The following is a 25,628-nucleotide window of genomic DNA, read 5'->3' on the forward strand; positions in this document are numbered from 1 at the left end:
CTCTCTCTTTCTCTCTCTCTTTCTCGCGCTCTCTCTCTCACTCTCCCTCTCTGCCGTTTTACCCCTTACGATATACTTACGAGTCAAGGTTTGAATTGCCAAAAAGGTTTTACTTCTATCACGTGTACATATTTCATACGCTCTTTTTTTTTTCCTCGTATTAATGAACATATAGATACACTCATCAGTGAAGCATTGACTATATATATATATATATATATATATATATATATATATATATATATATATAAAGAGAGAAACATTTGAAATACAGCTACGTAGGTGGAATACTCCTTAGTTATTAATTTAAAGAGTTTGTTATATTCATCATATTTAATGGGTACCTAGGCGTCTAACAACTAACTATGCTTATAATTACTAAGAAGGCTTATATCTCAGAAAGTTAAGCTCTAAACGAAAAAGGTAAAAAATTTATCATTTTGGTAATATATGTTGGTGTCACTGGAAATCTTTTGATGATATTTTAAATTGGTACCCATGCCCTTTCGAAAAACTTTTTTTTTTCATTTATTAAATTTACTTATATCCTTGAAGTTTCTAATTTAATTAAAAACACGTTGGAATTTTGTCTTATGTATATATATTTGAATTCCCGAAAGTTTTTTTTTGTAGATGAGCTTTTATGTAGTTACGTCCTTTTGAATTTAAATACTCTATTCTTATTTTGTGGTCATTTAATTTCTTTCTTTTAAAATTATCGTTAAATAGCACAGGTTGTGTATATATTTTTATTTATTTATGTAAATTTTTTTATCATTTCATATTATTTATATATCAGACATATTTTTTATTTGCACAATATTAAAGGAAATTGAATTTTCAATAAACATTTCTCGTATATTAAATTAAAGTGTTTCGTTATATCAGTCATTTTTCAACGGGCACCTAGTTGCCTTACTAATGAATACATTACAATGTCACGAAGAAATAAAAAAAATTATTGTTTTTAACAAAGTATTCCAAATAAATAAAAATTCAGGAAAACACTTATCTAAGAAGAGTTTCCGCGAAACAATATACAAATTACAATTATCATTTATATTTTCAATATTTGTTTGAGAATACCATGGCTTCATAACAGTGTCTACTGACAATTTCTGTAGAACTCGGAAGTCTAAATAGGACGCTGTTCCTACGAAGACCCAGTTATCTTAAATCACGAAAAACTCTTCCTTTATTTTGAGGTGTTTCCTCCGTTGGAAACTCCGTAAATTCACTGTAATTTCCAACAGCGACAGGTTACTTTCTACACTTGAAATGGTTCTCGGAGCAGACTCGTGTGATGCGACGCGTGTCTTGTCTTGCAGATGGTGGTCGCGCCCGACGCAGAGGAAGGCGTGGCAACGGACGCGAAGCAGAAAGAGACGAGCGAAAGGGAGAGCGGCAGCAGCAACAACAACGCCAACATCACCTACGGCATAGACGACGTGCCGCCGTGGTACCTCTGCCTGTTCATGGCTCTGCAGGTGAGCCGCGCGCAGTGGTTTCATTTACTCACTCGCTGTGCCTGTGTGCGTTGAATGTTGTAGCTAAGAAGATATTATAACCCGGCGACTGACCTTCTGTTTTTTTTTTTAATGAAAAATGTTATACCAACATTGGGTGTGATCAAGATACACGTATCGATACGCGATTCATTCACCGCTTGTAGTCGCCGCTGAGCTCACGCTGATGAGTGACTTTAATGGGAGGTTTTTTCAGAGTAAAAAGTTTTATTTTTAATCTGAATGAATGAGCGACCAGTACTTTTAAATCTATAGTTATACTCCTGCGAGTTGGGGGGGGGGGGGGGGGAAGGTTTGTTAGTATTTACAATGTTTGGAATTTTTTTCTTTTAAGTTTAAAAGTCTTCGCAAGAATTTACATTCTCGTTGATAAATTGATTTTGTAAGGACAAGCAACTAAAGGAGTTTTAATCGTAGATTGTTATTACGAGAGGAATGTGTGGCCGATGTCGTAGTGGGGATTAATCCAGCCAATTTTACAATTTTTTAAAAAAAATATTTGGCTACAATTTATGCTACATACGTATTGGCTCGCCTGGGCATAGGATTTAGTCTTAGTACGCATGGGGCGTTATAACGCACGTTAGTGGAATACCTAGGCGTAGATGAAAAGCGTCCACGCGCTACTACCTTACTGCTCAACGCCACACCGGTTCCAACGCTTGTTCAGATATCCCCCACCCCCCTACTAATGTGTCAAGGTACCTAGTGGCCAATGGGACTGTTCAGTTAACGCGCGCTTTCGTAGAGGACGTGCCTGCTACCATTGAATAGGCTGGTCATATTGATTTACTCATTGGCGAAGTTGCAAAGAGACCTATACTGTGGGTTTGAAAAGCTCGGAGCACAGGAATATAAATTTGAATAAATCGTGTTGGGAAGAGGTGGATGAGATATTTGGAAATGTAGACTCAATGGAAAAGAATATAAAAATTTGGGTAAGAAGTATAAATTTTATTTATTCGTACGTTTTTAATAGATTATTTAAATTTTTAAATTAATATTTGTTTTAACGCAGTTGAATGACTCAGTAGTTGAGTAAATGTGTAACCAGGTACGTGGGTACGTATTTAAGTTGATAACCAGTCATCTAGTTACATACTAACTAGATACAAATTATTTTATCTTGCCACTGTTACTTCCCTTCGTTCAAAAAGTAATCTGCTAATTTATCTCGCACTGTCTTAGCTGACATACTGTCCCGAGGCGCAGTTCTATTTTCAGTGCTTCTAAATGGTGTAGCATATCGTATGTACTCATAACTATACCCATCCCGCAATCATATCGTATGTTAATCTTAATCTCTCTTTTAATACAGGATGGTCCCAATATAGTCTTTGTGTCTGTGTTTTTAATATATACAGCAACAATAGAGATACCAAAGACATGCGACCTCTTCGAATCCATCGTGAAACTGCTGGGGTGAACTTCAACGACCTTCAGCGCTCGCTCTAAAGCCCGTTACAACGCTCATTGTGTGCCAGGCCTTAGATGAAGACACATGATATATGTTTGTCATCAAGACTTAACTGGTTTAACATTTGAAGCAGTCTCCGTAAAAAGAAACATTGTATTCTAACGCCTGTTATATTATCAGTCTACAACAACTGAAGAAATATTTAAATGCTCGGTATGTAACTTAATCATGGTGACAACTATGTCTATTTATGCTAAACATAAATTGTAGCGAAAAATAAGCTGGTCCGAGAAAGAAAGTTTCTATTAACGCTAACCGAAATGTAAAGTTGAAACGTGCTTGTCCAGCCACCAATTTTATTCTAATTCTGCAGTTGAAACGAATTTTTTTGTTACGTTATAGAAATACTGTGACCTTAATTAAATGGTTTAAATTAAAGTTGATGCAATAAATTTTTTAAAAAAACCCACACGGTCGTCTAACGAGATACAAAATACTAAATAGCTAAGACTTAAGTGAAACATCTAACCTCGGTAACGGGCAAATTCATGTGTTCTCATGTCGCAAATAAACATATAATATGAAACTCGGACATGAAATTGGACGTAGAATACTTTAAAATAATGCCGAACGTGAAATATATACGCAATATACATAAATTGCAATGTTCTAGAATCCAATGTAACGAAAAGTGAAACGATAAAATCATACATGTCCAAGATGGCAGGTTTAACGAATAGTGCAATGTCTGAATTAAACACTTTTTATTATAATTTATAATTTTTTTTGGGACTTTTTCGGAATTTTTCGGTCAAAAATTAAAGATTTCGTGTTTATAATCAAGGTCAATATCGTGACCTCGGCAACTTAGGGAGGCTTGTCGATGGGGAATTTAAGCCGTATTTAGGAATTTCGGTCCTTTCAAAGGCAAGAGACTTTTGAGGCATTTGGAATTTAGACTTTTAGAATTTTTGTTACGGAAAAATTGGAAATTGTCCCTCAAAATGGAAACTTTTCCCCGAAATAAGGGAATTTATAGTAATTTTGAGTCATTTCTAATAATTTTGAATGATTAGGTCATCCAATATGGCCGCCGTGATGTCCGAATTAAAGATGGTGGACATCGGCACCACGCACCACACTCCTACTACTGTGCCAGAACCGGCCAATACAAATTCTTAAGTATATTAATGATATAAAATACATTAAACACGTGTCAAGTTATTTATGGTTTAAATCCTGGAACGGTTTTGTGGCCAAAGGCCAGGCCACAGTAATGTGTAAGTAATTTGTTAGTAATTTTTTTACGTAAAATATTCCCCTCCTTTGCAATAAATTTTCTTAATAGTTAATTTATAATTTTTGAGGCATTTTAAATTTTAGTTAGGTTACTTTATAATTGTATTTATTATATAAATAAATTTTCAGGTTTTTACAGACTTATAACTTTGGTTGTACAAATTGGTAACATTGCTTTTAATTTCCAATTACATGCTCCCCGTTACTTTAACATTTACTTTGCTTTCACCATTAGTTTTGGTATCGTCGCCCGTGCCCGTATCCGTATATGGCGACTGATTCACGATTCTGGCTCCAACCGACTCTGCAGGAACACCCATTTCCGATATAGGCCAACATGCAACTAATTGGGACACCTTAGATGTGCCGAACCTTCTACACACATATCTTTATTTATTACTTACCGACTTTATGGCGAAGTTAAGGCTTTTAGCCTTCTTTTACAATTAACCATTAACTACAAAATATCGCTTAATACAATCTTATGATAATACTCAATTTAATCTAAGTAACTTAATAACTAAAGTCCAAAAAAAAATAAAAGTAATAAACATATTTCGTCCCTTGTCAGCGAGATTTTAAATAGAATTAAATAAATTCCCTTCTCTTTTTAGTCTACAACAGTCTGTAGCTGCTTGAGGAAGAGTAAGCAGAAAGCCTATCGATTTGTTTATATGCGATACGTATTATGTATGAACAGATAACATAAAGTATACGACAAAGAAGACCATCAAGAAATGTGTCCCTTCGCTTTTTCACTCATTATTCAGCAGAAACCGAGCTTGAATGTTACGGAAAGAGAGAACCAACCTCAGTCACGATTTAAAAAGTAATTCATTATCTCACTTGAGAAATGAAGCTAATGATGTGTTCTTAGGTCAAGGATCGACCCAGTTTCGTTAGTCTCATACTATTTTCGGCGTATCCCAACGACTTTCCATCAGGACTTAGGCATGTTTTTAAATCCGATATAGTGCTTTTCAGGGCATGGAAACATCATACGATTAAGAACTCCTACTGTGTGACTTATTTTTGAGCTTTTTTCAGACAACAGTTAATAATGTGTATTATGACAATAGTAGGCCTACTGGATGTAAACAAAGTTTGTGATCACATATTCAAGTAACGAAACAGAAGCTATATAATTTTCTGTTTTTGAAATTGAAAATCCTAGTTTACGTTTCTGGCAAAATACTAGCGAATGTATTGTTATCAAAGTTTGTAACACTGAATTTCTGTCAAGCTGTAATGATACTTTTATAAATTGTCATAGTAGAGTGAATTGTACAACATAAAAATTTCACATTAAGGCTTGGTTTCATAAGCAATTTATTTGTAGATTTTTTTCTGGTTTCAGGTTTTTACGCAGATACATTTTAACAATCTAAGAGTGTTTATAAAAGCAGTTGCTTGTAGCTTTTATCTGATGACAAAATATGCGACAAAACATAATGTTTATCCCCTATATTGTAAAATATCCGTACGAATTTACCTTAATCGAAAATTATGAATTGAAAATAAATTTACCCATATTTATTGGTGAAGCCGATCTTATAGGTTTCTACGAGGCAAGCACGCACCTCAACCAAAGTTTAGAGTGTCCGGCAGTCATGGCGCAGATAATCAGTTAGAGAAGAAGCGGCTTCAAGCAGTATTCGTGTAGTAATTGCACGCATTGCCACCGCATTGCCACCGCATTGCCACCCCCTGGTATAAAACAAAAGAGATTTTTTTACGCTATCCTAAACTGTCTAAAAGAGGACGCGTTTACGGTAAAATGGTTGAAAGATGGGAAGATAAGGGCTGCACAAATAAAACAGTTTTTTGTTTGCTTCATGCCAGAGGTAGAAAAGCAAAGAAAATAAGAACAACCAATTAACTGGGGGTTCTCTTGTCCTTCGTTCGAACTACCCAGCATTAAAAGTTAATGGTATAACCATGCGAAACCTTGCGGCGGGGAGGATGTCTACAAGGTCGACATACAAGTTTCCAACAAGCGCATGTTCGCCTTTGTTACCAACGAGCGCAGCCTTTTTTACTACTGTGCGATAACTTTTTTTAAATTTATCTCTGGTGATGAGGGTTTTAACCACGCAATTTATATTGCAGAAGGGTACAGAATGGTTGTGTTTTATTATGCACAGTTGATGCCTTTTTTACCCTACACGACATTTAAAAAATTTTGAAACCGAACTTGAATTTTTTTTAAACGTTTAAACCACAGTTATATAATATTAACTCATATAATAATAGGTTCGCTAGCGGTTGAATTACAGGATCGGCTCGTAAAAGAATTACCACGTTGATGATCTTGTAACATGAATATAATACTCAGTATATATTAAATATTATCTCGTGTGTATGATAATTAATAGAATATGATATGATTACAGTAATATCATAAAATTAAATAATAAATAACGATAAACATACAGCGTATAAAATTTTACAGAAGATATAATAACAAATCCAGTAACTTTTAGCTTACTACTGATTATTTCAAGGATTACCCCCCCCCCCCCTCCCCCAACAATTCCTAAGACAATTCTTATGACTGCTTGCTGTAAAATAATACTCACTCGAACAATTTAAATTTATTTTAATATAAAATACAAAATAAACATTATTTAAGTGATTTGACATTTTAGGTTTTTGAGTCAAGAGGTTCACATAATTGGGAAATTCTTCCCGAAGAGATTTTTCGGTTATGAAGCTTGGTGAGGACGTGCGAAACATGATTTTGTAAAACAAAAATAAAAAAAATAAAAAAACTACGAAAAATGGATTTTCGAGATATGCTAACGACATGTGGTGTTTCGAAAAATTCAGTAATTTTTTTTCCTTTCAGTTTGGTATTTTGCAATAACCAAGGCGAAGGAGTCGGTAAGTTAGAAGTGTATTTATTATGAATGTTTCAGACACTGAATATCGGTAAGTACACGAGCATGCAATTTTCTTTTGTCTCATTGTCGACAACGTAAGACTTGTTCCCAGGTCCACCGAGAAGGATGAGCAAAGGGTGAAAAAGGGGGGGGGGGGAGGGGGGAATGATCACTGGGGCCCGGGCTCCAGTGGGGGTCACGCTTGAACCCTGAGATTATTTCTAATGCTTGGGAGTTAGCGTGGGTGTGAGAGTATGGGTAAGAGGTTGAGTGAGATTGAGAGTAAGGTTAGAATAAGAGTACGAGAGTAAGGGAGAGTGGTAGTGGGAGAGGGAATGGGACGATAGGACGAAAATAAATTACATGTTTATTGTTAATAGCATTCATAGGTCGCCCTACATGTTATGCAAAAGCTCACAAATCAGTTTTACAGTTTTGGCCACGGTAACGTTTAAAATATTTGTATTATTTTTAAATGGTATGTTTTTTTTTTTAGTTTTACGTTTAATAATATGGTGGAGGCCTGACGAAGTTATTTTCAACCGTCCCTTAGTTTCCTTTGATAGGCCCTACACACAGAAAATAGTTTTACAAAAGATTTCTTTGGTAACCAGCTGCCAAGAAATAGATCGTAAAACAAGAAAAATATTGTACAACAAATTGCTATGGTTATTTTTGGAAACAACACTGAATTATTCTTATTATTTTACGCGCTTACAAACAGTGGCGCATAATTATAAATTTTGTTTGATGTTTTTATACAATCATAAATTTTTGCACCATGGCAAAAATAAACAAATATTCAACGATTGTACATTATTTTGTTTCGTTATGCTTATTAATGTTCCCATTTAATACGGGAAAGCTATTCAGGGAAAGTTTTGCATTTAACTTTAACTAATTAAGATATAGGGACATTACAGGGAGTATCAGAAACCGGTGTTACTGCGAATAATTTTTGTAGCAATACAGTTGCTTAAATGTAAATACATATACAAATGTCTGTAATTTTTATGATTACTTTAGTTCCATTTACAATTTTGTTGTTATGTGTAACATCTTAGCTCTCGGTAATCGGCATTTGGTAGGAATACAAAGGGAAACTTTATAGTATTAACTGATCAGTGAATTTTAACAAAATAGGCAGAACTTTAATGAAATTTCTTATCAAATATTGAGGTTAGAAGCCGGAGTTTATGATTTATTAAAGTCTTTTTCGCTTTTAACGAAGCAGTTTCATTTAATAATTTTAAATTTCTGCCTGCTAATAAAACTATTCAATAGTCGACATTGCTGCTCCGGTAGCGAGTTCTAGCGGCGGGTGCGGAAACTACGTGTTGATTCTCGTCCATAAACGTAGTTCAAAACACAATTTGCGTATATCATGCTCGGCATTATTTTAAATAATTCTAAATCAAATTTCGTGTTCGAGTTTTGTATTATATGTGTATTTGCGACATGAGAAAACGTGAATTCGCTAGTTACCGAGATCAGATGTTACACGTGTTGCTGAAGACTCGCCGACATGTTTTACGTGTGTGACGTGGTGAAGGAACGCCTCTCTGCCCGCAGCACTACCTCACGATGATCGGCGCCATCGTGTCCATCCCGTTCATCCTGACGCCGGCGCTGTGCATGGCGGAGGACGACCCCTCCAGAGGACACATCATCTCCACCATGATCTTCGTGACGGGGCTCGTCACCTTCTTCCAGGTCACCTTCGGCTGCAGGTGCGACCACCGCGGAGGTCGGTCCGTGGACTGCCCCCGCAAGCTGGCTCACACCGGACACCTCCAATCACTTATATCTAGGGCCATGAAAATTTCTCGAAAAGATCCCGAGAGTAGCTGGAATTTAAAACACTATAGCATTGTCTGTGTTTCGTGATTGGGTGAGTTACTTTGAGGTGCATGTCGATTGTTACAACAACCAATCACACTAATTCATTGTGGAAGCAAACTCGTCCTTAGTGGCTCGTGCAAACAAGGCAACGACTTCTCTTGCAGACGGCCGCCAATCACAAGGAAGAAACCGCTGGTGTGGGTATACCTTGTTGCAATCTAGTAGGCGTTCAGATTTTTTCGCGAAAATTTCCTGCCCCTACTTATATCATAAGTTTAATTTTACTTTGAAACAACTTCAATTTCAAAAGTGCTTAAGAACCTACACATGTGGCAAGATTTTATCGATTTGGTTTCGATTTAATTTGTATTAAGTATTACTTTACCCTAAATTATTTAATTTTCAAACGTACCCTCGCGAAGATATAATATTTTGAGAGATTTTCATTTATGTAACACTACTAACCGAAACTACCATTTACTTTTACAACAGTAGAAGAGAAAAAAAAAACCATTTTTGCACAGCCTGCAGGCGTAGGTAGATTTCGAAGTAACTATTTCTTCCGAACTAATTTTGGAAAATTCTATAAATTTCTGGACCATTTTATGACCTTAATGTTCATAACATATTTATGTTCTCCAGAATTACAGAATAATCGGTTATAACATTTTCTCATTTTCCATGCAGCGAAAATATTATGAATTATTTAAACTAAAGGCATCCAGCATTGAATAGCTTAGAACGAATCTCATATCATACCGAATAAGGTAGTTAATAAATTATTTTGACCTTCAAATACTATTTTTCATGCCTTGCACTAATAACGTAGTTGCATAAATTTTTTCTTTGCAACAAGGTTTCCGATATTATTAAGATTGTTTGAAATAAATTCAAACAAATTTGATAATAAGGGAGTTTTGAATTTTTTATTCTTTCAAACCCTATTTGACGGCATTAATTCGTTTCATCAAAAAAAATTTAAGCTAAAGTTTATATAAGGTTTAGGATTCATACTATAAATAATAGCAGATTTCATAGTATAGGTATCTATTTAAAAGAGTAATTTTATTTTACTTACAACCTTAGTTTTTTCCACTCCTTGCATTAATGGTAGGTTACATAAATATTTATTTAGACAAAAGTTTCAGACAATACTTAGAAAGTTAATCAAAATATAAGACTGTATTCGATAGTGTACATAGTAGGGAAGTTTTATTTCTTTTCTTATTCCAAAACCAGTTTTTTTCAACCCCTTGCAAAAATGGTTTGTATTATAAAAAAATTACACGGTTTTAAATAAAAATAAATAAAATTTGCAAAAAATTAGAATGGTTTTGATGATGTGGCTACTAAGGGAGTTAATAATTTATTTTTGTTTTTTAACCCCTCTTTATCCACTCTTTTCAGTGGTTGGTTTGATCAGAAATTGTTCAGACAAAAGTTTCAGATATTATTTGTAGGGTTTACAAACAATTTGAACGGATATTATAGTGTGTCTACTAAAGGAGTTGTTTTTTTTTTTTTTTGTCATTTAACCTCTGTTTATTCCAACCCTTGCAGGAATGGTAGGTCATTAAAAAATTATATCAAATGAAAGTTGTAGATAATGTATGGTGTTACAATAAATTATAACTAATTTAATAGTGTACATGGTACGGAAAGTATATTTTTTTTTAAATTCTACTCCTGTTTTTATCAGCTCCCTGCAGCAATGGCCCATAATTATCAAAAACTGTTTCAGACAAAAATTTTAGATAAAAATTAATATATTTACAAACAATCTGAACTGATTCAATAGTATGCCTAGTAAGGGAGATATGGATTTTTATTGTCATCCAACCCCCATTCATTCCACCCCTTGCAGTAATGTTTGGCCATACAAATAATTATTTTAGACGAAAGTTGTAGGCAATATGATAGGTTTAACATTAAATTAGAACGGATTTTAATAGTGTACAGGTGCGAAAAATATATATTTTTATTCTAATCCTGTATTTTTAAATCCCTTGCAGCAATGGTTCGTCTTATGAAAAATTGTTTCATACAAAGGTTTTAGATAAAAAATATAACTTTATAAACAATTTGAATGGATTCGATGGTATGTCTAAGAAAGGAGTTATGATTTTTTTTGTCCTTCAACCCTTGTTTTTTCCACGCCTTTAAGTTATGGTTTGTCTTGTTAAAAAAAATTGTTCAAACAATAGTTTTTTGGCATTAATCCTTCGAGTTATCATACGTTCAAACGGATATGATATTCTTCATATTATAGAGGTTATAATGATTTGTCTGTTTTTCTACCACTTTTTTCGTATATTTCCCGTTAACGAACTTGACCGAGATTTTTCATTACTATATTTTATTTATAAGTTTAAGTTCGGGAGTGATTTGTGAAAAATTACTTCAGTTATCTTGTCCATAAAAAAGATATATATACACATACATACATACACTTTTGAGTTGATGTTTTTGTGCTCTATGGACCATGAAACGAAAAAAAACCTATATAAAAAGTTTCCGGAAGTCGAACCATGACAACTACTACAATTGGTAGTATTTCTCCTAAATCTACCTAAAATGTGAACAAATCTTTCAGTACTCACCAGTGGTGTGTAAACATTTAACCTCGGTACCTAACGAGCAAACTCATCTTTTCTCATGATCATGTAGAAAATAAATGTATAATACGAAATTTTTACTCAAAACTTAGCGTAGATTTCTTAAAAATAATTCCGAGCATAATAAACAAACTGATAAATAAAATGTCGCTTTTCAAATACCAAAATTTATGGATGTGAATCACGCACATACTTTCTGTTCCCGCGGCTAGAATCTTTGCCTGGTGGCTTTCCACCATCCAACGCAGATAGCAATTAGCAACATGAAACTACCGGAAATTTTAAACTATTTGAGACGTCTCCGATGAAACCCCGGCTATGGACCTGATCTTCGGCAAGGAATTATTTTAAGCTACTGCCCATTGTTGTTAAACTTCACTAAACATTTAATATTATAACGTTTTCGTAAAGATAGAAGTTATACTTCTATGGCATCACTAAAAAATATAATCTAAACCCGGAACATTTTAAAACAAATATGATAACCCTAAGTATATGTTTGTATATTTGTTTTTGCTTAAACAAATTAAATCAGTCTGTGAATAATTTCTACAAAAAAACCTTAACCTTATTGCGCTGATTGAAAATTATTATATAATATTGTTCGATATTATTAAAAATGTAAAACAATCAGTGAGAGATTTGAACCACGCTCATTGAGGTTTACAAGCGCCTGCTCTACCGCTGTGCTACTAACCGTGTCGGAAATATAGAAAAGGAATATTGTTTTGATTGAGGGAAACGGGTTCCTAAGGATAGCCCAATTAATTTTAAACTGTTTTATTTGCTACCAATATTTACATGAGGTACTAATTAAATCACCACTCTTAATGTCTGTTCACCCAATCACTAGATATCTTCCAAGTCCTCAGTTCACTCTCCTCACTGGAACTAGGCTCAACAGTGGGTCGCCCCTTACCACGCACCTGTCCACACACACACACAGTCCCGTCGCTCCGCGTGTTTGCCGCTCACCTAACTTGCACTTCACTCAACTCGCCTGTCGGAGCTCAACTCCCACGGAGGCCAACGTCGCCACTTTTATACCCGTGGCCGTATTTATGAAACAGATTGGAGTGGTTGTGACGTTTCGCGTCATCCCGGGTCAACCCGACGCTCGAAGTGTCCAGAACATCTGCGGTTATTCACGCCACTCCACGCGGTGGCCTCTGTAAGCCCGCGGAATTTCCAGGCCACTCAGGGATAGAAAACAGCGCCGAGGAAGGAGAGAGTGTTGGCAAGGGGAGTGGCGAGGCCGGTCAGCTCTAATCCCCGATGGCACGCTCACGTGACGTCAGAGGCCGTGCGGGGCCGCCAGGCCGCGTGTATTATCATCACTGTAATGCCAATTTTCTTAAGTATTTTATAACATGTGATTAAGTTTTACTGTGAATATTTTAGTTTACCAAATATATTCCAGGGTTGTTTTACTATCATAAAGTTTTATTTGGCGCACCAATTCTTTTGGTACCTATGTTCCCTGATTTTTTTACGAAAGTGACCTTACACGGTTTTCATGTTGCTACAAGTGTGTCCGCCATATTTATGACACATTTCCGTTCTTCGAATTCCGTCCCAATTTTACGAAATTACTCCTACCAAATGCCGTATACCAAGAGCTAAGATGTTTGCATATCAAAAAAAAAAAAAAAAAAAAACACGTTGACTATTCGTGAGACTGACTAGGGACCATTGATTCTCGGCGTTCTTGCCTGTGCGTGGGGTCGTGGTTGCTCGGAGCTCTTCCGCGCAGCATAGGCGCTCTGTACCGAGCCGAGACGTTTCAAAGTGCCTGGTTTGCTCGCCCAGAGAGCAGCACCGGCTAAAGGAAGCTTCAGATTTCGCGCGGCGTGGCGCTAGCGAAGCACACGGACGGCGCCCAGTGAGAGCTCAACGCGCTTCACTCCATTTAATTTTTTAACTCGTCATTTTTCCTGCCACGCTTGTATTAGTATTCCGCGCGATTTATAGAACTTTATATTTCACGTTGCACCAAAGATTACGCACCCCTAAAAACTACTATGCGTATGTGCTGTAGTCCCATACACGTATACTTTATATTTTTGTGTCAGCGTTGCTGCACACTAGCAACAATAAACATTATATATTGCTGAGGAAGTTGGCTGGAGCGTACACGGAATTTTATTCCCGGAAGGTCAGGGGAAGGAAGATAACAGAATCAATTTTTTCCGCTGTTTGCATTCAGTTGTTAAATTTGTTGGTGGGAATGTTATATTAGGGGCGCAAATCTGTAGGATTCTAAAAAGTGGACGTTGAAAATCCGGGGGGGGGGGGGGGGGGGGGGGATGCGAGAGTTTTGCACGTGGATTTTATCCGACAAATGTCATCGCTGGATGGGTTCTTGTATGTTGTACACAGTCCATATTCTGGCCTATATGCATGCGATATGCAGAAGACTTTTAAAATATACCGAAAGGTATCCATAAAGCATAGTGTCTAACGTTTATGTTCATTGAACAATTTTCACAGACACGATTTTGAAAGACAGGCGGGTCCCCTCAGTGAGGGGCTTCCTAATTCCAAGAAGAGCCAGGCCCCAGGATCTAACCTCCCTCCCCCCACCACCCTCTCCGTTGGCGTTCGAACCTGGAAGTTTGCTGGCCCTTGCGAGGCTAATAGCGAAGGAAATGTGAAAACGCAGTTACGAACTACTAAGCTTTCTAGAATGTTCTCATGCCCCAGAAACACTGTGGTACTTTCTTGTAATCCCTTTAATACTATTGTAGATACATACTAATTTTTTTCCCCGATCGACGAAAAAAGAAACCTAACGTACGAATGCTTTTCAGTTGACGTTAAAATAACTACTTGGTAACAAAACTATGGCATATTATACAATAGTTTTCTAAAAAAAAAAAAAAAAATTCATAAACGGGTATGGTCACAGAATTGAATTTTGTTCAGTTTACAGAAAACTAGTTGCATGTTTAGCACGAGAGCCGAGGTATTGTGTTGTATGTTTTGTTTCGGCAAATAAAGTTTGGTTTTATAGTAAAAAAAATCATATTTCTTAATTTAATCAAGCAGAATTTAAGATATCAGGCATAGATTATAAATATATACAAAAAATCAAAAATACTATTTTATTTTAAATACCAAAAGGTAAATTAAGAAATTAAGCAAGCTTAAAGATTTAAGCAGTTTATTTTTGTTTTCTAAATCTTAAATGTAGGTAATTTTGATTTTTTTCAAAACCATATCTCTGTAGATGAAGAGGGAGGTAACATAATGAATATTATAAATATTTATATCAAATCTGCAAACTAAGTATTACATTTAAAAAAAAAATCGTGTTTAATTTACAAGAATGGCCTTTAAATAATAGTCAACACAAAAAAGTGCAATAATCATAATGGCGTGTGAGAGCCTTAAGGCCCGTTATACGATGACACGTAAACGGATCTCGCGGAACAGAGTTTCTACAAAGGCGCGCAGCCGGAGACAGACTCGTGCGGATTAACTCGGCAATGTTAAGCTCTCCCGTTTACGTTGCTCCGTGCGACCAATAGAAGCTGAGTAGCTATGTTTGTTTATGTTCTAAATACGTTCAAATTTGTTTGAGGTTCAAAAATATTCTATTATTTACTTTGTCTTTTTTAAAAGTTTTTAATGTAAATTCTTCCCACGTTACGATTTTGAAGTATAATATTTTTTATTTATTTGATATTTTGTAACCTTTAAATGCAATCTCATTGGTTGTCATTTGTTACGTTTCCGGGCGTTGTGGAAGCAGCAGATGCGCTGGTGAAATGTTCCGGGGGATCCGACTCTGTTTACGTGATTCCGTGCCTTTGTAGAACGTGCCTGAGACAACAAACAGGACGTCCTCGGATATCGTAGTCAACTCGACTGGGTAGCAGCAGAGACGGGTGACTTGTGTTCGGCAGGTTGCCCATCGTGCAAGGCGGCACCATCTCGTTCCTGGTGCCGACGCTGGCGATCCTGAACCTGCCGGTGTGGCGGTGCCCCGACTCGGACGCGCTGTCGGCCATGTCCGCGGAGAACCGCACGGAGCTGTGGCAGGTGCGCATGCGCGAGCTGTCGGGCGCCATAGCCGTGTCCGCGCTGCTGCAGGTCGCCATCGGCTACCTGGGTGAGTCGAACAGCCCGATACGCACCCGGGAAGTGTTTCAAATGAACACGCTAGATAACGCTACTATAGCTACCTAGTTAATATTATTTATCTTTTGGCATGCCAAAAAAAATGGGTCGAATAGTTAAATATTATAATTATAGCAAAAATATGGAAAAATTCAAGATGGCGGGGCCTAGCCCCTATTAAGTAACTTACCGTGAATTCGTATGTTTGTAACTAAGTGAAAAGATTTACTCTTTTCAGCGAAAAGTGTCTGCTAAGGTACTTTTTATTTATCATAAAAAATTAATGTGTGTTAATAACTGTTTTATTTTCGAATACCATTTTTAGAGGCCAAAAATTAAACTAGTACTTATTGCTTCAGTTCACCACGAGGAGATGTAAAGTATGCAGGGTAGCAACTGCATAGGCCCCTACTTGAATTCGTTCACGACCATAGTGGATGCACACTTGCAGTGCGCATATTAAATTCACCCCAGACGGTCTGTCAGCTCACTGATCTAAATATCCGCATGTTCGCGTCAAAACATATCGCGTGACGTGATGCCAACCCATGGATCACGTGATTTCCGGAGCGCGGCGCAGTTGAAGCGGAGGATCACATGCCCCGGAAGTGGAATGACGTCGGCTGTGCGTCGATGCTTCTGCTTCACTTTTCGTTATCTCCCGTCATTTGCGCGAGCGGCGCATGGACGTAAGTTACGGAAGTCAGCCCCAGTTGACGCGTCGGTCTCTGGAACGCCGTTATGACTGTTGACGTCACGCCGCGCACGCTCGTGACGGATGGCCGCGGTACTTTTAAAATACTTTCCTCCTCCTTCGCCTCTTTTCCCTTGATTTTCTGTACTTACTGGGTTTCTGCTCTCTATTTTCCTCTCTCTATATCTCTATCTCTGTATCTCTATTTATATCCTTCTATATTGTCTATCTCTTTTTTATATTTATCCCTCTATATCTATATTTATCTATCTGTCTCTCTCTCTCTTTGTTTCTCTCTCTCTCTCTCTCTCTTCGACTCACTCCACGTATCAACGCCCCCACACCCCCACGCCCCCTCTTCTTTACACTCGATATTGCTTCGATTCAATACTGGTGTGTACATACATCAGCACATCACAGTTCCAAAGCAAGCACCTGACCTACTTCTGCTAGCAGGCTGACTCTTCGCTTATTGATTTCTCATTTAGCGTGGTTCAGTTTTAAATGAGCCAAGATTTCTATACACGTAATGTTACGCGTTTAAGGTGGGGTCTCACACCCCATGTTTTTTTTTCATTTTATAATCATTAATATTAGTTAAGGCATATTTCTGCAATTGTAACACTCTATTTAACCTCTATTGCATTTGTTCTGTCACAAATAATTGAAGAGATGTTTGCTGTGTGTGATATAATTGCTGTTAAAAGTTACACAAGTGTTAACAATTACAGACACTTGCGCGACTTTTTACACTCATTATATAACACTTGGTAAATATCTCTTGAGATATTAGAGACAGAACAAATGGAAAATATGCATAGTGATAAATTTACAAAAATATCCCTTAACTATTAGTAAGGACAAGAAAATAACAAATCAACATGGCGCGTGAGACCCCACCTAAAAGTTTTATGCGATTGCCTTATTTTAGTAATATGAACAACTTTTTTTTTCATACAGATTAGTTGGAATGCATTGACTGACAGCCAAATTGATAAATTGGTTAGAAAAAAATAGTTTTTTTTTATTTTGGGTCCGGTTTGGTTTCCTTTGGAATATTGTATTCGCCTCGTTCTTCACTGCAGAAAATGTTTTGTAACTTACGTGTCTCAAGCTTAAAGTCAAGACAGAAACTGTACCTTATCAAGTCTATTGATTTTTTTCCCGTTTGGTTTCTTTACTGTTACGACTTTAACTTTTTTGTTTGTTTCTGTTGAAAATATTCGTACATGAAAATCATCCCTGATGCTCTGTAAAAAAAATTAAAAAATCGGTTTGTGAACTTATCCCAGTAAAATGATATTTCAAAATTCACATTAAAGCTTCTCTCTGCAAGAAATAATCTCTAGCTTGTTTATTTGCAAGTAAAACAGAGCCTAATTGTTTTCTTTTCTTCGCACATGGTTTCCATCATTGGCTTACGGCTTGCTCATAGAATTGTCTAAGCTAGCTGTACACTAAACATGGTTAACAAGTAGATTTTTTTTCTGTTTATTTCACGAAATTATAAGTATTTTTGTTTTATTTATTTTAATTGTTTCGCTGGACATCTACATCACCTATGAATTTATTGGTGTTCCTGACTCTAGGTGTTAAACTGAATGTGCCGGCCAATCACAGCATAGCAACATCGTCCGTTCTGAAATTTAACCATTTGTACATCTTGTGATTTATTCAACCAGATTTCATGTAAAGGATTTGTATACCCCAGTATTTTTATGATTTAAATTCTGAATTTTCTGTGATTTTTGTTAGTGATCACTGTGTTTTTCAATTTGCGTGCTCCATTGTCCGTTTTTCGTTATGACGTCACGGCAGGGGCGCCACATTCAAAAGTAACGGCGCATAGAGAAGAATTTGGGTCCGTCGAAAGGACAGCCTCCTAGTTCGGCCACCATGGCGGTTTAGCAGATTCTCACTTCACAGCTAATCCACCTTTTCGGAGCATAAAACAAGAGCATACAGGGCTAATTCATAGTGGATCTTGAGGCTGAACTGTTAATAAAGAGTACTTCGTAAGGAAACACGTGATTTGTTTCAAGTAGGAGTGCTACGAAGACGTCAAAGCCTCCTACAAAAACAGTTTGTAATCTGAGCCAATACTGACTGACAACAGCCGTGACCGCCCTGCCAACGCCAAGTCATTGCGTCCAAACCATTAGCATTGGACCTCCAGAAATAGTTTCAAATGCAAAGAAAAAAATGTATTTTGAACTATAAGATATACAATAATTTAATTAGATTTGTGTAATAAGAATATTTTTAGGGAATTTTTTCAAATATTGTGTAACGAGCCATCTCTGCAAACCAGCTGTCTTTATTTGATAATTCGTAGTTTAAACTGCTATTCAGCCATGGAAACCTATTTTAAACAGTATTTGGATGGAACATTAACTTTATTTGTGAAATTATTTCATTTATCTGAGACGTCACCACTGTTCGGTGTTTGGAAGCCTTCTGTGTTCGTCTGTGTTGTCGTCGTTGTGTTGCCAGAATATCATTTTAATGTCAAAGTTGGGTTCCCTTATTTGTCGCTGTGTTTTCCAAGATTTTTGACTTTTTGTATGTACTGTTCTTGTTGCGGCTGTCTTGTCGTTGTCAGCCTACTGTGATCATCTGTGCTTTGATATCATTCTGACTTATTTCTTCCGCGGAATCCTCTGTGCTGTCAATGCATTATAAATTATGTATCGTCTAATTTTGGTTTGTTTTCTGTTTCTTTGTGCATTTATTTTTCTTTGCCAGTTTTTGTGTTTTTTCTTTGACATACAGAGCCAACTAGCAATTACGTGCGTCAATAATAATATTTTTAATCAGTATCCCCCGTAGCACGAATCAATCAAAGAATGAGCTCCAGGATTTACTCCGCGAAGGCAAACGTCGCCTGATCGTTGGCTGCAGACCTGTGAGGCGTCTCAACTGTAACTCGGTGCTTCATTGATTGAGGGTGTCTAATCGCCAAGATTCATCCAGATTAACGGGGAACCAATAGCACAAGAACCCTCAAAGGTATCACCATTTGAGTTTTAGCATATTATATGAATCCGCGACAATGGCCGGACACGTGATTCGAATCCCCGGGTGCTCCAAATTGCGAGTCCAGAGTCTTGAAGGTTCCGCCTAGTCGTGGATGTATCTGTGTTGGTGAGGCGGGATGCTTCTAGCTCGGTACCACCGCTGAGCACAAGTCTGTGGACTGGCGCGCAATCATATCGTCTGCAATAGAGCATACGTGAGATTTGCGTAGAAATAGTAACATTATATGGCGTTGGAATGAATATAAAGGTGTAACGCAGGTCCCTTGAGTGCTTTCAAGAATTCCTACCGGATGCCTAAACGTAATTATAAGAACACGCGTTTTGTCCATTTTAACTCTTCTAAAAATACAGTTTAAGAAAGAAATAAGTAAAAAGAACTACCCATCCAACCTCAGAATATTCTCAAAAATTTTTTTTTTAATAAAATGACACCAATCGAACATCTTGAGCGGTTTTTATCGCGTAGTTTCTTTTTGAAGCTCTGCTCAACGTATGTGTGCCGTAGTAGGCGGGAGCCTTAAACCACTTGCGCCAACGGTCGTGAACGAGAGCTGTCGTCCTGTGCATGTGATGGCTGAGTCAGGGCTTAAGCGTCTCTTTAACGCCAGTGACGAGGAGTGACGTGTGATACTGTAGTAAGGCTACTTGAGCATTCGCTGAATGTAGGGGTGGGGAAATGGGAATAACTTTTTTTTTAAGGTATGTTGGTGAGACGTTAAGGAGTGTGCATGTGTTTGAAATATTTTCCATGCTTGTAATCGAAGTCAGAATGAGAAGAAGAAACTTCAGCCCCTATTTACCATATGTATAGCAACACATTTTAGTGAAATTTATCTCCAATTCCTTCTAACGTGTAGATAGAATCTTTGTTTAACAATACTAACTCCAATGATGGCATTTTTTAAACGATTCTTCCTAACTAGTTCTTTCAAAGCTATGTTTAGCTGACCAGTTGTAAAACACAGTGACTCCAACTCTACAGATGTTGCACCTCCTTGACGAAACCCCCGCCGGTAGGAAAAAGGTCCGAGTTGCTTGGTCCGCCTCGCTGGTTTGCTGGTGGTCCGGACCGCTTGTTGTTGCTCCGCAGGTGTGATCGGCGTGATACTCAAGTACGTGACGCCGCTGACGATCGTGCCGACGGTGTCGCTGGTCGGACTGTCGCTGTTCAAGAACGCCGGCGACGCCGCGTCCAAGCATTGGGGCATCTCCTTCGGGTACGTCTGTGGTCCGTCGTCCGTGCTCTTGCTTGGTCTTGCGGTGCATCCTGGAGAAGGACCTGACCCGGCAGTTAAAACCACGGTGCGACTTACAGAAAAACCTACTTACATACACTGTTTGGAAGTTACAACAAATTTTACGGAATTTCCGACAAATAATTGTTCATAATTTCAGATAGCTGGATCCTCGAAGAAACTACGCCGTATTTCAACTTCAATTTTTTTTATAAACAGGGTAAACGAACACGTGGAATAAACAAGTGATATTTTTTTTTGCACGAGTCTTGACCTGGTTTTGAATGTGTTACTTGTATACATCAAGTTTATATACCGAGTAATTGAGCTTTTTTCCGTAATAAGATAACGATAAATTTATGAAGATCCCTCGATAATAATGTGACCGGCATTCTTCGTAAATTTAAGGTGAAAATTTTTAAATGTGTAATTTTTATTTTGAAGGTCTCTAGACCCCAAAAAGGACCGTCAACTCAAAAGTTAATCTGACTGTGTTTTTGTGTTATGTACACGATGACCTCCTTAATTTTCCACAATTGACTCGTCACAAAAAAAGAACTTGTATGTCACAAAAATATTCGTAGTACTATACGTGGGTGCCATTCAGTTCAATCCTGCCTCTTAAAGCCGATTCCTGCACACACTCCTACAGTTTCCGCTTCATTTAAAACTTTTACAGAGTTTCTGAAATAACTTTAAATGCAATTAAATAATTAAATAATTGGTTCAAGGCACAAAAGAAACCTCAGTATGTTTTATGATGTTACTTATTTTACTAGTGCCCCTTCTGCATTTTTCTTTACGAATGAATTGGCTTTTATCCCTGCAATTACAAATTATATGGTTATTTCTTCGTATCTGTGTCGGTTTAAGCTGCGGAAACCAAGAAAGCAGTCAATTTGGTATTTTTTCTCCGGTGTTAGTTACAAATGTTGCTATACTTTAGGGAAACACATATATATAATAATATATCAAATTAAACATAGAAAATATCCATCTGAAACAATGTCAATTAATAAACGTGAAAGAATTGTTTTAATTTTTAAACGATTTAGAGTTTCATTCTTAAAAGCACTCTCACACTCTCTCTTTATAATATTAGCATAGATTTAAGGTAACCGAGCCTAAGCATAAGGCAAAAGTTCGGCATACGTTTTTTTCTAATGCCTCGTAATGTCAAAATACGCCACTTTCTCCATTTGTTCCAGGACCATTCTCATGCTGACCGTGTTCTCGCAGTGCATGGCGGAAGTGAACGTTCCCGTCCCGACCTACAACAGGGCGAGGGGGTTCCACGTGTCGTGGTTCCCGCTCTTCAAGTTGTTTCCCGTGAGTGAACCGCCAGTAACCACGAGCTTAGTCAGGGAGGAGCGTGGTTCATGCTCTTCAAGTTGTTTCCCGTGAGTGAACCGCCAGTAACCACGAGCTTAGTCAGGGAGGAGCGTGGTTCATGCTCTTCAAGTTGTTTGCCGTGAGTGAACCGCCAGTAACCACGAGCGTAGTGAGGGAGGAGCGTGGTTCATGCTCTTCAAGTTGTTTGCCGTGAGTGAACCGCCAGTAACCACGAGCGTAGTCAGGGAGGAGCGTGGTTCATGCTCTTCAAGTTGTTTGCCTTGAGTAAACCGCCAGTAACCACGAGCTTAGTCAGGGAGGAGCGTGGTTCATGCTCTTCAAGTTGTTTGCCGTGAGTGAACCGCCAGTAACCACGAGCGTAATCAGGGAGGAGCGTGGTTCATGCTCTTCAAGTTGTTTGCCGTGAGTGAACCGCCAGTAACCACGAGCGTAGTCAGGGAGGAGCGTGGTTCATGCTCTTCAAGTTGTTTGCAATGAGTGAACCGCCATTAATCACGAGCGTAGTCAGGGAGGAGCGTGGTTTCCGCTCTTCAAGTTGTTTCCCGTGATTAATCCGCCAGTAACCACGAGCCCTAAATTAAAGAGTGATCTTCTCTTTTAATCACGCATTGGGACTTCATCATAAGTAGGGACAGGTATTTTTTTCGCGAAAAGATCTCAACGCTGACTACCATGTAAAATGGCATAATGCACTTACCAGCGGTTTCTTGCTTGTGATTGGAGGCCGTCTGGAGAAGCCCTTGCCTCATTTGACCAAGCCACTCAGGACGCATACGCTACTGCGGTGGATTACTGTGAAACAGGTGTTTGTAACAATCGAAATGTACCTGAAAGATACCTCGCCCAATCACGAAAGACAGACGATGCTACGGTGTTTTTAACTTTCAGCTAATCTCGAAGTCTTTTTGCGAAAAAAATGCACGCCCCTAATAATAAGCTGTGGTATCTGTAGTAAGTATTTACCTTTAATATGTGGAACATTAAAAAAAATAATTTGAAAAGACACTTAAGTATCCTTAGGTAGTCTAAAAATGTGATTTAAGCGTAATATTTTGAACAGTTTTGTGGGGGAAGTTTCTCTGGGTGATAATCCATACAATTTCTTCACCCCCGTATATATAATATATCAAAAATTTATTTTTATATAAATATATTCCTTTGCACCACTTCTTCCAAAAAAAAACTGGCTACGCCCATGCCAATAACATGCATTTCTTACTTCCCCCATGTGTAACGTTACAGACGGTTTCCAACAGCCCAATGATTTTCTTTAGATGCTCCCGATTCCCTTCCTAGCCTTCTTCTTGGAAGTATACATTCAATGCAGATAACGATTTCAGGTTAATTATTTCCATTCAATTTCAAAGAACCGGCAGAAGCGGTTTACATTTTTCAGAAACATTTTGAGCATCAAACGTGAATGGTTTTCTTTTAAACTTCATTACATTTTTATCACTACTGAAATCTCAAAATCGGTTCTTCAAATTAGTCAATACAATTATTATAATGGATTTGCACTTTCGGATGAAGAAAAGACTGCATGTATTTTCGAGAAATGAAGTAGTGTCTTTCATGTCAAGTAAAAAAAAACAGTAAATTAGGCTAGATGATATCCCATATGCTTTTTTCCTTGCAGTTGTTCATTCAACACATCAAGATGCCAAAATACGTCGCATAAGAAATAGCTTTAGTCATGAACTCGTCATGTCATATTAATTTATGATATTCTACATTTGAAGATGTAATATTTGAGAAACATATATTTATCATGTTTGGGATTAAGAGGATTGGAAAGATTGTATTGAAGATGTAATATTTGAGAAACATATATTTATCATGTTTGGGATTAAGAGGATTGGAAAGATTGTATTATCAATGAATAAAATAACACCATAAATAGAATTTTAACGACTTAACAGAATTCGATAGGGTTTTGGTCAGCCATATATTTTCATTACTGAGACCGGACTGTACAGAGATAGCCAATATAGTGTATAATTTGAAACAAAATTGCAAACGGTTTTTCATAAAATAAGGGCTTGACACAAAAAAATGAAAAACGTTTGAATGTAAAATTATTAAAATCACAGTTAAAAAAAACCTCTATTATAACCAAATATAATAAAGAAAAATACTATTTTTAACTTATTAATTTACTACATTATTCCATTTTAAAAGAAAATCATTTAAATATATTTCGGTACCGTAGTATTTCTTCCAGTGGATGTATCGGTAGTAGTTCCACGCGAAAACAATCATCTATAACAATGTACATTTTTCCCTGCATTTTTCAAGTTTGCGCTAATCGTTCTGAATATTTATGATACGAGTATATTTACTCGACTGGACGTGGTGTGGTTGTAACAAAAAGTGAAACTTTTTTGACGCGTGAAATCACAACCAATTTGGTTTTATCACTAGTAACAACACCTGTCAATACTGATACATTCATGATTTTATCACTTGGAAATCGATAAAGTATTTTTTTTGCTTGTAATAAAGAACCACGTATAAAGATGAAGCAGTTTATTTTTCTCGTGGTGATGGCAAACATGATTATAGCACTTACTAAGTGATAAGAGTTTGTGAATGATTCCAATTTTGATTCGCGTAGTACTGAATTGAATTGTTCAAAAGCTTCACGTTTCCTTTATTAGTATATATTCAATGTGTACTCCTTAATTGCACAAAACATTGTTTTCTGTTTTTAATATTTAGTAAAAAGAAATACGTACTAATTCCTACACTCTGAGTTAAACCTTAAGTTTTCATCTCAAGAGTTTCCTTCAATTTTTACCAGTTATAGCAGGTAATTTTTTTTTTCTGAGTTTTTAACAGTGTTTGAATGTTTAAACAGTAGAAACTATATCAATTTCATTTCCCCTTTGCAATTCACAGTACGGATTTTGTTTGGAAGCGATTGTTGAAGAGAATGTTTAGTAATACGTTTTAGTATTTAACAAGTGAACAGTGTGTACAGTGACAGAAAGATGCGCAGACCATCTCTACTACCTACTATTGAGGTCTGTCAAATTTTAGTCAAGTTACTTGACGCAGACTGTAGGCAGGTCCCATTAGCCCGATCACTGTAAGCAAGCGTCTTATTTTGCATTATAAATAATTAACGTCACTGACGGTTCTAGAATTAGCAGGCCCTGGGACTTTTATTTTTCCAGGGTCATAATATTATAGAGAGAAGCCATACCGGGTAAAGGGTGGCTGGGTTAAAAGGCCTGAACATTTTTTTAAATAAACGCTTGAAAACAATACGACCATTTGTGTTTTCTACTTTAGCCTAATAAATTTAAATGTTCTTTCTAGAAACACTATTCTCGGGTTTAGTGCTAACGATAAAATTCCGGTGCAATTGCTACATTATAGGCTACGAGGCAATAGAATCTTTGAAGGTTTTTACTACATGAAATCGTGAAAACTCAATTGAAATCGAAATATTGTGAGCAACACTTTCAAACAGATGCTAATAATACTAAATATTTTTTTCCTTCGCCATTTAATGGCCTTGTTTTGCGACTGAGAAATCAGACAGACAAGAACGATAAAAAAAATAATATGGCCGCCGCGGGGCGCCTGCTAGTTGCCCGGCT

The 25,628-nt window shown here is 37.0% G+C and overlaps 1 protein-coding gene across 7 annotated transcripts in view; it reads left to right on the top strand.

Moving 5' to 3' along the window:
• LOC134536506 (solute carrier family 23 member 2) overlaps positions 1-25,628 on the top strand; it is a 156,912-nt gene that overhangs the window by 86,666 nt on the left and 44,618 nt on the right. For all 7 annotated transcript variants that reach the window (XM_063376245.1, XM_063376230.1, XM_063376255.1 and 4 more), the window contains exons 2-6: positions 1,329-1,487; positions 8,697-8,854; positions 15,490-15,695; positions 20,526-20,652; positions 21,879-21,999. In XM_063376245.1, the coding sequence (XP_063232315.1) occupies positions 1,329-1,487; positions 8,697-8,854; positions 15,490-15,695; positions 20,526-20,652; positions 21,879-21,999 (771 nt within the window). The remainder of the gene's footprint in view (positions 1-1,328; positions 1,488-8,696; positions 8,855-15,489; positions 15,696-20,525; positions 20,653-21,878; positions 22,000-25,628) is intronic.

The sequence above is a fragment of the Bacillus rossius genome, chromosome 1 (genome assembly GCF_032445375.1).
Source record: "Bacillus rossius redtenbacheri isolate Brsri chromosome 1, Brsri_v3, whole genome shotgun sequence".
Classification (NCBI taxonomy): Eukaryota; Metazoa; Arthropoda; class Insecta; order Phasmatodea; family Bacillidae; genus Bacillus; species Bacillus rossius.